The sequence below is a fragment of the Melospiza melodia genome, chromosome 6 (assembly GCF_035770615.1).
Source record: "Melospiza melodia melodia isolate bMelMel2 chromosome 6, bMelMel2.pri, whole genome shotgun sequence".
Lineage (NCBI taxonomy): Eukaryota > Metazoa > Chordata > Aves > Passeriformes > Passerellidae > Melospiza > Melospiza melodia.
Window position 1 is genome coordinate 74,345,955 of NC_086199.1, and position 12,077 is coordinate 74,358,031.

The window sequence follows — 12,077 nt, forward strand, 5'->3', positions numbered from 1 at the left end:
GAATATGAGTCCCCAGCACTATCTACTCTCAAGAACACAAAAATCATGTTTGAAGTTCAAGGTGCACAAATTAAAAATATAAACCTACACCCCAGAGATCAATTAAGAAGTGGAGACCTAGTGACAACCTTGTAGCAAACTTAACCCCTCACATGCCTATTTCCAAATATAATACAACTCTTTTCAAAGAAGAAACGATGACACTTGTAACTGTTAATGAATATCTGTTAGCATGCAGTTGCATTAAAATTAACTTGTTTAACACTTCTGACTGGAAACAGTTACAGGCTTAAAATGTCATGAGGATAAAATTTTGTCATCAGAAACTTGGAAAGATGCTTTATATTGAACCTTTTTATGCTTACTTCTGCAGTTTTACTAAGTTTTAAACAGAACCTAAAGACTCACAGTTTTATTCTACAACTGTCCAACTGCTGTATAAGACACCTAGCTGTAAGAAACAAAGTACAAATATTTTCCTTTGAACAGGAACGTTTACATAAGAACAAGCCAAAACATTTGCAACATCTCCCTGCACCTACCTAACGCTGCTTTTAACCAGAATTCAGAAGAGAGAAGCCTAAGCAGCACAACATGAAAAAGCAGAACTGACATAATTTTATTGCATCAATAAGACCATTTTATTTTGCTACAAAAAAATGCTAAACCCAGTGCCTTAGATAAAATTCTGAAATATAGAAAAAAATTTCATAAGAAGATTCGTGGAAAGATGTGGTATGAAACAAATACAAGGGTGAAGTATCCATGTGGAAAACCATAAAGTTCTTAGGACAAAAATTGCAATCATTCTAACTAGAAAGCCAGCAAGAAAAAAAAAACTACCACAGCAGAAAGTCTCCCTCACTCTTCTGAGGAAAAAAAAGGAAAAAAAACCCACAGCTAAAAACCCAGCACCCCTCCCCCATCACTTAAAGCCTAGATGGTTTTGAACATTATTCAGGTTAAGCATGGTTAGAGGTAGGCACAGAACCTGAGTGATGTTTGGACATGCCCTTTCTCACACTATCAAATGAGAAACAGATCTATTTTCAATCACTAATTACTAAGCCTACATGTTCTCAGCAAGAGCTGGAATGAATAGTTTATGGCTCATGTACTCACATAAGCAATGAAATTTGCAAATGCAAGTAAGCAATAAAATTCTTCGAAGACAGAACGTATTTTGCCAAACCCAACAGCTGAAATGCTGTTCTCCTCTATTGCGCACCTATATCTCATTTGTGTTTGAAACCTGAGATGTACTTCACATGCATTTATGGGTTAGCACTACTGTTCTCCTCATGGCTGAGGCATTTATAGTTTATCTTCACATGCCCTACCACTATATTAAAACCACACTTGAAAGATACCCAAGTAGAAAGAAGCAGTCTGTTCAGTCCATATCTTCAGTACGGAGTTGTTAATCACCATGTTATTATGCATCTTAATAAAACCTACAGCTGCAGGGATTACTTACACTTCTCTGATAAAAAAATCAAAATATTGGCTCAGAGTATTATAACTTACTGTGAATATTTAATGAAAAATATCACTAATGACTATTTCTGAAGAACAGAGATGTGTGCAGCAAAGGAGAAACAATGAAGAACAGTGTGGTATCTCCAAGTTACAAACTTCTGCTAGAAAATAGTGCAGAAGAAAACAACACACAATTCGGGAAAGAAAGTAAAGCCCAGGACTTCAATTTTGTGGTTTTGTTTATAAAAAAGAAAAAAAGTAAGTCTGAAGCTAGCCTGAAGATATATTTACAATTATGTCAAAACAGTCACTACAACAACCTGAAAAGCAAAACCCTATCAAGGAAGGAACAAAGCAGGACAATAAAACCATCTGGTTTGAATTCTGAACCAAACATTTTTACAGACCAGCTTGCCAGTAAAATTTTTATACTAAGGCCAAAGATAGAACTAGGAGTCTTACTTATCCTACTTCATTGAACTTCCTACTTGAATGATTCCACTTTTAAAAACACTGGGCTGCTCACATAGACCTCTTGAATATAATGCTGATGTACTTCAGGTCAAAAAATAAAGCTAAAATCCATCTGACCCCCTGCCCAATGCAGACCCTAAATCCCAGAGTTTGGATATCAATACCTAGTATTATATTCATGTAGCAGACAAATGTTCATAATTGACATTAATCTTTATTAAAGTTAGTTCTGACTTTGTGTTTAGATTTATTGTCCTAAAGGAAAAGATGCTGTACATCTTCAAAACACAGTGTTACCAGCATATGTGGCATAGGATGCTAGCACATGATACACAGAAAGTGATGTTTGCATTCCATAGCCTTAACTAAAACCCCAAACATTAATTAGTGGCCAACTTCAATAAATGAATGAGTTTTATCTCACAGATACATTTTGCAGCAATGTGAGCGATTCCATCACAACTGACAGATTTTTGATATTTTATCTAATTCCAAAAATTCCTATTCAACTCCTGTTTGAGATGAATACTTAGCAAATACATGAACAACACAGGTCAACAAAATGGAACCACTCTTCCCAAATCAAGCAAAAGTCATCTAATGAAAGCCTATGTTTTTCCCATATCATCCATATGGGAAAAAACACAGGATTGAGTCTGCACAAAATGTACTAAAATTCTGCCTTACTAGGAAGTGGTTAACAATTAATAGATGCAAGATGCATTTCAAGTGTTATTTCATTGGTAAGTTCCAGAACTGTAGAAATTCTATAGTAGCCTCATATATAATTTCTAACACTGCCGGCATCTTTTAGTGCTTAAAGGTAGCAATCTGACCTTGACTGAGATGACAAGATATTCAACATCAGAGGAAATTCTGTAAAACTCACACACAAAAGCTGTGACAATACAGTAAAATGCTTCTAAGATGAGAGCCCTTTCTACTGCTGATCTGCTTACCTGGGTCCAGTTACAGCACGGTTCTGCTGAACACACAAATAGAGACAGCCAACATACACACAACCTGATCACAGGAACTTTACACATTTTCCAGTTTCTATGATTTCTAAACTCCAGTTTCTGATGCAGGACTGTTTGGTTTAGCAGTTTGAGCATGAACTGGTAGACACACAGAAAACAAGATCAGAAGCCCCATCTTCTGTAATTATATTCATTCTATCTGCAGGAAAATGTAGCAAAAACTAAAGCCATCAGAAGCATGGAACAGCTCTGCAAAACAGGCAAATCAATGACACAGACCATGTGCAACATCAGTATAGAAGGGAAAAGTCATATGTTGCCAGCAGCTGCCATGACCATTGGCTGAGTAACAGAACTGCACTTTTTAATTGCAGGCAGACACATTAACCATGTATGTACAAATACAGACTGAAGAGGTGAACAGGTTTCCATACATCATATGAAACACAAGACTAATCCAAATTCACAAAGCCCTATTTTGCCTGTCTGTAGAGATGTACTGCAGACCTCAAAAGACAGAAAACTGTATGAGCTGTTACTTCAATATTGCTATGCAATGTACAGAAGGAAAAATGCATCACACTACATGCAGTTTTATTTACAAAAGGGTATGCATCTTAAGAACTTAAAGTAAATCAACCTTAAATTGCAGCAAGCTGTAAAACAGAGCAGCAACTTAAAGAGCACATCTTTTACAATTAATATAGAACTGGAGAGAACACTTGACTTTTCAGGCCAGCTCAAGTTTTACAAAACATCACCGTGTTACATACAGCATTATGGTGGTTCTTTAAATGGTTACAAACAGCAATCCAGAAACAGCACACATCTGACAGAAACCAGGCACAGGACAGTGCAAAGAGGGTATTTCCAGAATATCACCATACAGTGGAGCAACTGCAACTAACCCACGACTCATCAATTCACTAGCTACTTCTGGAGTCTGAACAGCTGAACGAGGATAACAACTACCATAAGACGTCTTCCTTTTTTTTTATTATATATCCACCACACACACAATTTCAGAATTTCCAGATGCTGTTTCTCTGCATTTTAATGAATTGCAATTGCTATTCAAATGCACATACTATCTCACAGCAAGTGAGTCATTCACCACTTCCTGGCATAATAATACAGAAATGAAAGTACTAAGTTGTATCTGCAGAAGTGAAATATGTACAAGTTTGTACAACATCCTGCTTAGTAGATTAGTAAAGACCATATCCATTAAGACACACATTTTAGCAGTTACATGAACAAGAATATATATCTAGTCTCTAAAGATTGAAGGATAAAATGAAGTTATAATTATTGATTTAAATAATATCTGAAAAACAGAAACTGAATGCTGACTGGAAAAAAGGAGGTGGTACTAATATCAGTCTTTCAGTTATCCTGTGTGCATCTGTTAATTATTTGTTTCAGAAAGTTACCATAAGCAGTCACAGACATTTAAAAATATTTATATAAAATTATAAAATAATCCTTCAGCAAGAGATTGGACCAGACTACTTCAAAAAATCACACCAAATCAATATCCCCTGATCTTATGAAAATCCAAACCAAATTGATTCTGTAATTCACTTGTAACAAGTAAATAAAATAATTTCTTAATTTTCTCAAAAAAAATGCTGTACATATATACACATGAGATGTATATATATTACACAGGTATGTCTTTAAAAACCTCCCAAAAGATGAATACATCTCAGTAGTAAGAAATACTGGCTATAAAGCACTTTGATTCTAAACAGTTAAAACATTTTCTCTCATTAATATTAGTCATGGGTAAGCCTAAAGAAGAAATCCACAATTAAAGATACAGATGTTACAAAACTTGTAATATAAGCCATAAATTGTGGGGAAAACTATCCAACAAACGCACACAAGAGAAAATCCAGTAAAGAAGGACACTATGAAAGAATTAGATTGATCATGAACAAATAAATGCAATGTAATTGCTGCCTTGCTGCTAGACAAGACTGAGTAAATGTTTAAGCAGTGCTAAAGAAAAATTTGTTCTGCTTTCAAAAAGAAAAAGGGGGAGGGCAGAATGACATTCATTTCTTACAATCATAAAGCAAATACTTCCTTTTCTCTTAGGAAGAACCAATATAAAGCTAGTATTATTAACCATATCATGTCAGCAGATGCAGAGAACTCAATTCCAGATTGCTTCTTAAAGACAGCCTGCAATCCACTGAGAAGTACAGCTTGGATATTTGCCATTTATTAAAAATACTAACAACCAAAATTTTACATAATGGCCATTTGAAAACTGGAAATGGATCAGGCCAGCAAGAATGACAGCAAGCCTTTCCAGCTTAAGCTGCTATAGATTTGTACCTTTAAGATTACTTTGAAATTTCACTCAATGAAATGGCAGGGAAGACAAACTTTTTCAAAAGAGCAATTCAAGTATTTCACGATATTCAGCATCTGTCTTACATTAATTCTTTCAGCCTACTGACAATTAGTAAGCACATACAAAGTACAAAGTCTGACATGTTCTAAAACTTAAGTTATGTTAATCCTCCTTTGCACGTAAAGCGAGAATCTTAATAGCTTTAAGCAGTAACAACACAAAACAGAGTGAAATCAAATTTTGTGCTAAGGAAAGCATACAGTCAAAATGGTAAATGGTAAATACATAAGGGAGACCTTTTATTAGTCACATTACTCTAAGTAGACATGGAGAGTTCTCACTTTAACAAGGCCTTAGGAAGAATGTGTTTAGCTTCTATGGTTAGTACTAGAAGAGTAACCTTGACTGTTTTATTAAAGCTACTGCAAAAATCTGTTACTAGGAATAACAGAAAAAGTTAAAAAACCCAAAAACCAAATCTGCATACATCATTAAAGTGAAGGCGTATAAATAGGTCTGAACTAACTGTAAACCAGTCAAAATTCATCAATAATCAATACACAGCTGAACTTCAGTGTGGCACACTTTCTTTTACTTCCCAGAAATTAATTGCACTTATTTTTATAGCTGTTTTGTTAATATTGGGAGGCACACCACAAAAACAACTCCACAAAACCTCCAAACAAAACCAAAAGAAAACCTCACTATTGGTTACACATCCTATCTCACTGTGAGCTGGAAACCTTTATAAGATTAATCACTATATTTTTTTAGGCAGTCTACATAATAGGAACAGTCAAATTTGCCATAGTTTGTTAAAAATACTTGTCCTGATATAAAATAGAATTTTATGAAGGGTTTGTCCACCTAGATGTAAAGATCTAGATTATCTGGTAGGTATTGACCTTTGAAAATTCCACAAGTCAGACTGAGTTAATTAACATGATAACTCAGTTAATTAATTATACTGTCCTGAAAATGTATTTTAAAGACACTTATCTACCTTGACACAAAAAGTCTTCCAGTTAAGGCAGAAAATATAGTTAACCAAGAAAAGAAACAAACATTATAATAAGCAATAAACAAAAAAGATATTAAGAGTTCCAAATTTTGTTTTAAATGCCACTACTAATCTGTATCAATAACAGCTACTCTGGGTAGCTTATTGTTCACATTACACCAAACAATAGTTAGGGAAAATAAGAGGAGACTACATTCCTCTCCAGCATTGGAAGGTTACTGTGTTCACATAATCAAGACAAAAAAAACCCAAAAAAAGTAAACAAGACTGTCTAGCCAGCAATGGAAAGGCTAAGCAAAAATTAAATCCCTAGGAGAATTCAACTTAGTAACTAGCCCATTGTAAGAATCCACAATTAAAGACAGCATGGTAAGAGTTTGGGATTGGTTTTATTTCTTGACACCACCTCAAGCCATGCCAGAGAGGCTGCAGTCGTTTGTATTACTCAATATAATGGAGCAGGTTTGATTTGATCACAAATAATAGCTTTAAAATACAGCTCTAAATAATGAGGACTGATGGTAACAAACCCCTAACATCTCTACTTATAGATTTTGTAAAACCTGTTTGGGTTCAACACCCATTTCAGTAGATCTTTCAAGATATTGCGAAGGAAACACTTTTTCAGTTTTACTGGGCAAGAGTGAAGAAACAGGGAAGATGCTTAAGTGTAGTTTTAATTTAAGTCATTCATTAACAAAATATGACAAGGTACTTCTGGTAGGTCATTTACTTACCTCCACTTGCTGATTCTTGCTCTTCCCCTTCAGGAAATGTAGCCTGGCTTGGTAAGCTATTCCTAGAACGAGTGACTGACTCTAAGTGTGAAGCCCTTCCCAACAGAGATAGCTCATCTAGCACCTCTCCTTCTTTGGCTTCCAAATCAGATTTTGAAGTGGTTAACTGTTTTATGTTACCTGGTGCCATTAAACTATTTGGGTCATTTAAACAAGCTACAGTACCACTGTCCAGGCTTAACACTCTGGCACGATTCTTGGCACTGTTTGTGCTAGAAGTCCGTCGTGTAGATCTTTTTTTGCTAATTCCTTCAGAGCTAACGTGGGCTTTGTGAGCATTTTCAGAGTCTGCGCCCCCACGGTCTTTAGAAACGTATTTGGTCTTTAAAGCACTGTATTTTCCCTCAGGAGACTGGCATGAATGGGAGGTGGTGCTGGAAGAGCTATCACTGCTGAACTGGTGAGCTGACTGCATGCTTGATGTCCTGCTCAAGTCACTTTGATCACTGGAGTCCTCATCGTGACAAAACACAGCACTGTGAGGTTTAGTACCAGATACACCTCGGAAGGAAACATATTCCCTGTGCCGACTTGAATCAAAACTACTAGCTCGCTTTTTTCCTGTCCTTCTCCGGCTTGACTTGTGGCTAGAGGCTGTTCGATGTATCAAACTAGAAGATTTTGGTCGGACATCTCCTTCTTTTTGTTTTGCACTAGTTTCTTTAGGAGTTCTTGAATCTACTAACACAGCTAGTTTCTCACTCTGCTCATCTCTTTGTTCAGCAGCCTTCCCATGCGGCCTGTCAGCTTGTGTAGTCAATTCATTGGCATGTGGGTTCTTATTGGCCTCTTCTGAAGCAGAGGCACCAAGACCTTTCTGGCTGTGCATCTCATCAGATGCATTAGAACCCTTTACCTCTTGAACACCACCCAGAGGACTCACTTCCACAGCAGTCCTTTGGCTACTAGTCCTTTTGTCAGTAGTAGCACTACTGTCATCCTCTGAGTCGACACCACAGTCTTTTTTCTTACCATCCTTTTCCTCTTCTCTAGGAGACTCCTCCTCGTGCTCTGACAATACACTTTCTATATGCGTTGAGCTAGTATGTTCACTTTTATAGCTACTGATGGTACTGTTGGTGTCACGATCAGTCCCGCTGCAGTAGCTTTCTGTTGAACCACTGCTTCTAGTACTCAGGCTTCTCAGACTGTCCATACTTTTGTCTGCTTTCAATGATTTGCTCTTCCCACTCTTAGTCAATGGTTGAGGGCTGCTACTTTTCAGAATGTCATCTAATTGAAAAACTCCTGAAATGCAGGAGTTCTCACCCAAAGACTCTCGGGATCCAGAAGGGGGTTTGGAAGCTTCTAACTCACTGACAGGATCTAGTCCTCGTTTTTGCTGATAGAGGGGGAAGTCATTTAGTGAAGCATCTGGAAAAGCAACAGCAGAGCTAGAAGTCCTTGGTACACCTCGAGGTCTATGATCCTTCCTATAGGAGTGAGAATGCAGAGTTACCAGCGAAGCTACTTCTGTGTCACATGCACCATTTTTAGACTGGTCCACAAGCTGGTTGTTCGAGAGGCACACTTTGTCACCGCTGTCCCTTGGCAAATCCTGTCCAGAGGACAATGAAGGTTGGATGGAGACAAATGAGTCGTTCGACACCAGACGAAAAAGCTTCCGATCAGTTGCCAAATCTGTTTGAGTACACATTTAAAAACAGTCATCTAGAATGTTCATGTAAGTCGTACAGCTTCCTTTGAAACTGTTTATATCAGACAAAGTAAATGAACTGAAAAATCCAACTGCAAGTACTATGAATTTGTCACATTGCTATTTAAAAATATTTTATAACATTTGGGCAAATCTGACAGGCCTTTTTTTAATAAAAAAAGAAACCATCAATACCAGCTTATCCCTAGCAACTGCTAAGACAAGGCAATTCTGACAAGTTCCCAACTTCCTCTATTGCGGATATGTCTCAGATTTAATATTTTTACATATTCCAATGTTTCTTAATTATGAAAGAGTACCCCACCTTTCTTTTTGGTTCCTACATGCATTAAACAAACTCTAAAGTTATTAAAGAAAACCCAGTAAACCCTATTAAATCTGAAATCACCAAAAACCCAGCAAAAATCACCTTTCCTACTAGATACCGAGTAAGTTCAGTTAGCAAGGATGCAATCACTGTCACACGTCTTTTTGTACTATAATGAAACTCCCTATGAAGTCACTGAGTTTTACTACCTCTACAAAAAAAAAAGGTGCTTTTGCTGTTAAAGCAAATCATGAAGATTTATGGGTAGCTCTTGGTTAAAACAATCATTCCTGTTACCCATCACAAGCAGTCTCCTGTAAAACTACCCATCTGCAGGCAGTACTAAAAGTCAGGCTACTTTCCCTTTTGCTACTGTCACTAGCAGATCTGGAGGCCAAGTTAAGTTTCCACAGTTGTTAAATTCCTGTAGAATATATCTGAATGCATGTAACTTAAAAGACTTCACAGTTACATTACTCAGCTGAAAGTTGCAGAACCCTGCTGCCAATTAGAACAGCATGGCCACCTGTGATGCTCCATTCCAAACACACTTTTTGCACTGAGTCACACAGTAATGACTGAATCATCCATCTAATGGTTCTAATCACCCACTAGTGATTAGACTGGCAAAAATGAAAGGTGGTATTCTCAGAGTTAATTTCCTCCTAATCACCAGCAAAATCAGCAAACAAAGATTTCCCTTTGGTTTTATGCTCTGTTTTGGTCTGACCAGGTCTTTTCCGGAACACGAAGCTAAACAAAAAATTGTTTTGTTTTGTTTCAGAACACAAGCTAACAGCTTCTTTACACACTAGAAAAAAAATTTTAAATTAACCAAGCTCTGATAACTTGCATCTTGGAAGCGGCCTACAGGTCTAAGAACATAGAGCTCTGTATAGGGTTATTTACTTTATAGAAAAGCTCGCCACCATTTAATTTGTCTGTACTCATAAGGAAAGCAAATTAATCTACAATGAAGTCCATTAACCACAGGCCACCTGTAGTCTAAGAGATATTGTCTAAAGAAATCTAAGTTAGCTATCTTTCAGCAGTAAGGTGACAGTAAATATATACTACCGGCTGGAAGATTTCAGAACAAGGAACACACAGTCAAATAAAGTTATAAGCATTCAAATTATGCTTCTCAGAAGCTTAAGTAATTAAGAAAGGAAACAGGGAACTTCAAAACAGACTCCAAGAAAGGGTATCAGTAAACTGCATTAATTTATTTAACATATTAAGCAAAGGGTCTCTGGTAACAAAATACCATGTTTAAATATGGAGAAGAAGAAATTTTACCTTGTTCTTCACTCCCTTCTTTACATAGGCTAGAACTCTGGCCAAGACTCAAACTGATATCATCAGAGGTCTTGGCAGTGTCAGTATCACCTGCAAGTTTTAAGAAAAAAGAGTACTAGTGCTCGAAGTACTAACACATACACCTACATTCTCAACTGTCATGAAAGACTGTTGCTTGTATTTCTGCATCTAGGTAAGTACCAGTAGTTACAAAATTAGAATAACACAAGATTTCTTTTAGATATGAGTATTGTCTACTCTATTTCTATTATCTTCCACAGAACTCAATGGCAATCAAGATTGGGTTTTTTCCCTTCAAAGTGCATCTGCTGGAATATTTCCTTTTGCATGGTTGTCCATAAAAAAAGGAGGGGTTGACTAATAAAATATTTCTAATGGTCAGAAAAGCAAGGAGAAAAACAAAATCAAGGTGACAAAAAATCGCATTCAAATTTTTTTGGTTTTTTTGCCTTATTATTGGCTGGATATATTTACAAGAAAGTACTTATAATATGCAAAATTGTTATCTTTTCATCTTAGAGGAGTTCACAAGGGCTGGAAATTACTTCAGCTAAATGTCCAACAACAAGAAGTAATCAAGTCATTGATATGCAGTACCAGAAGGATAATTGGTTTCACTGAACTCAACACAGTAGAGAGAAGTCTACCCCAACCAACCCTTTGGCTCTGCATTTTATAGGCAAATGGAAAAGCTGTCATTACATGGGAATTAGTTTATGGGCCCCAGATTATTCTCTCCTTATGTTTTGGTCATATCATTTGCATGTCCAAAGAAGACTTCCCCCAACTAGTAAATGCTGTATTTCACTCAAAAAAGAAAAAATGTCAAGACAGAAGGCAGACAGTATTTGGAAACAACACACTAAACAATAGTGATTTGAAGTGCTTCTGCAAGGTAATTTAACTAGCTAAAAATCTCACCTTTGATGGTTGCTGCTGTTCCCAGACGAGATAACCCAGATCCAACCTAGAAACAGGAAATTATGTAAAAAGCTGTACACTTTCAGGAAATAAACAATTTTTATTTCCTATTAGTCCAACACAAGCATTTGCCTATACACCTAGGAGAGGTTTTTAAAGCCACAAAAGCATCCAGCAGCACAGTGCTGTAAAATTCTGACTATGTTTCCACTACAAAGAGATGAAAAGTCATATAATTAAGCATCCAACTACATCACAGCACTATTCAACTCAAAAGCCAGTGTTCATGGAGACTTTACTATGCTGATTTTAAAAAGTTTCAAACCTAGGAATTCTCCTGACATAATGTGGCAACAAAGCACAAGTGCAGTGCTACAGTAATAACTGCTGTCCTAAACCTTAACATTTAATGCCAGGATTCTGGTTGTCTAAAATGCTTAAAGACAACACAATCTTAGTATAAAACTTATCCATCTTAGTATAAAACTCATCAGTTCGCAATAAACACCAAGCTAAATCCAAAAATTGCTCCCATGTGAAAAGATAAATATTTTTCCAGTTAATTTCACATTCAATGGCAAACCAGCAGGCATGGCACCTGCTCATACAAAAAATTTCACCATTTAGGTTTGCAATCTAGCTTTCTAAATATATCCTATAAGCCATTGGAGATTACTCCGCAGAAATGCTAAAGAGAATTTGGTCTTACCTTTAATAACATTTTCAATACAACCT

The 12,077-nt window shown here is 36.5% G+C and overlaps 1 protein-coding gene across 8 annotated transcripts in view; it reads right to left on the bottom strand.

Annotated features, from left to right (window-relative positions):
* PCNX1 (pecanex 1) overlaps positions 1-12,077 on the bottom strand; it is an 88,861-nt gene that overhangs the window by 60,882 nt on the left and 15,902 nt on the right. For all 8 annotated transcript variants that reach the window (XM_063159198.1, XM_063159199.1, XM_063159201.1 and 5 more), the window contains exons 4-6: positions 11,343-11,388; positions 10,401-10,490; positions 7,057-8,757 (exon numbers count right to left, since the gene is read on the bottom strand). In XM_063159198.1, the coding sequence (XP_063015268.1) occupies positions 7,057-8,757; positions 10,401-10,490; positions 11,343-11,388 (1,837 nt within the window). The remainder of the gene's footprint in view (positions 1-7,056; positions 8,758-10,400; positions 10,491-11,342; positions 11,389-12,077) is intronic.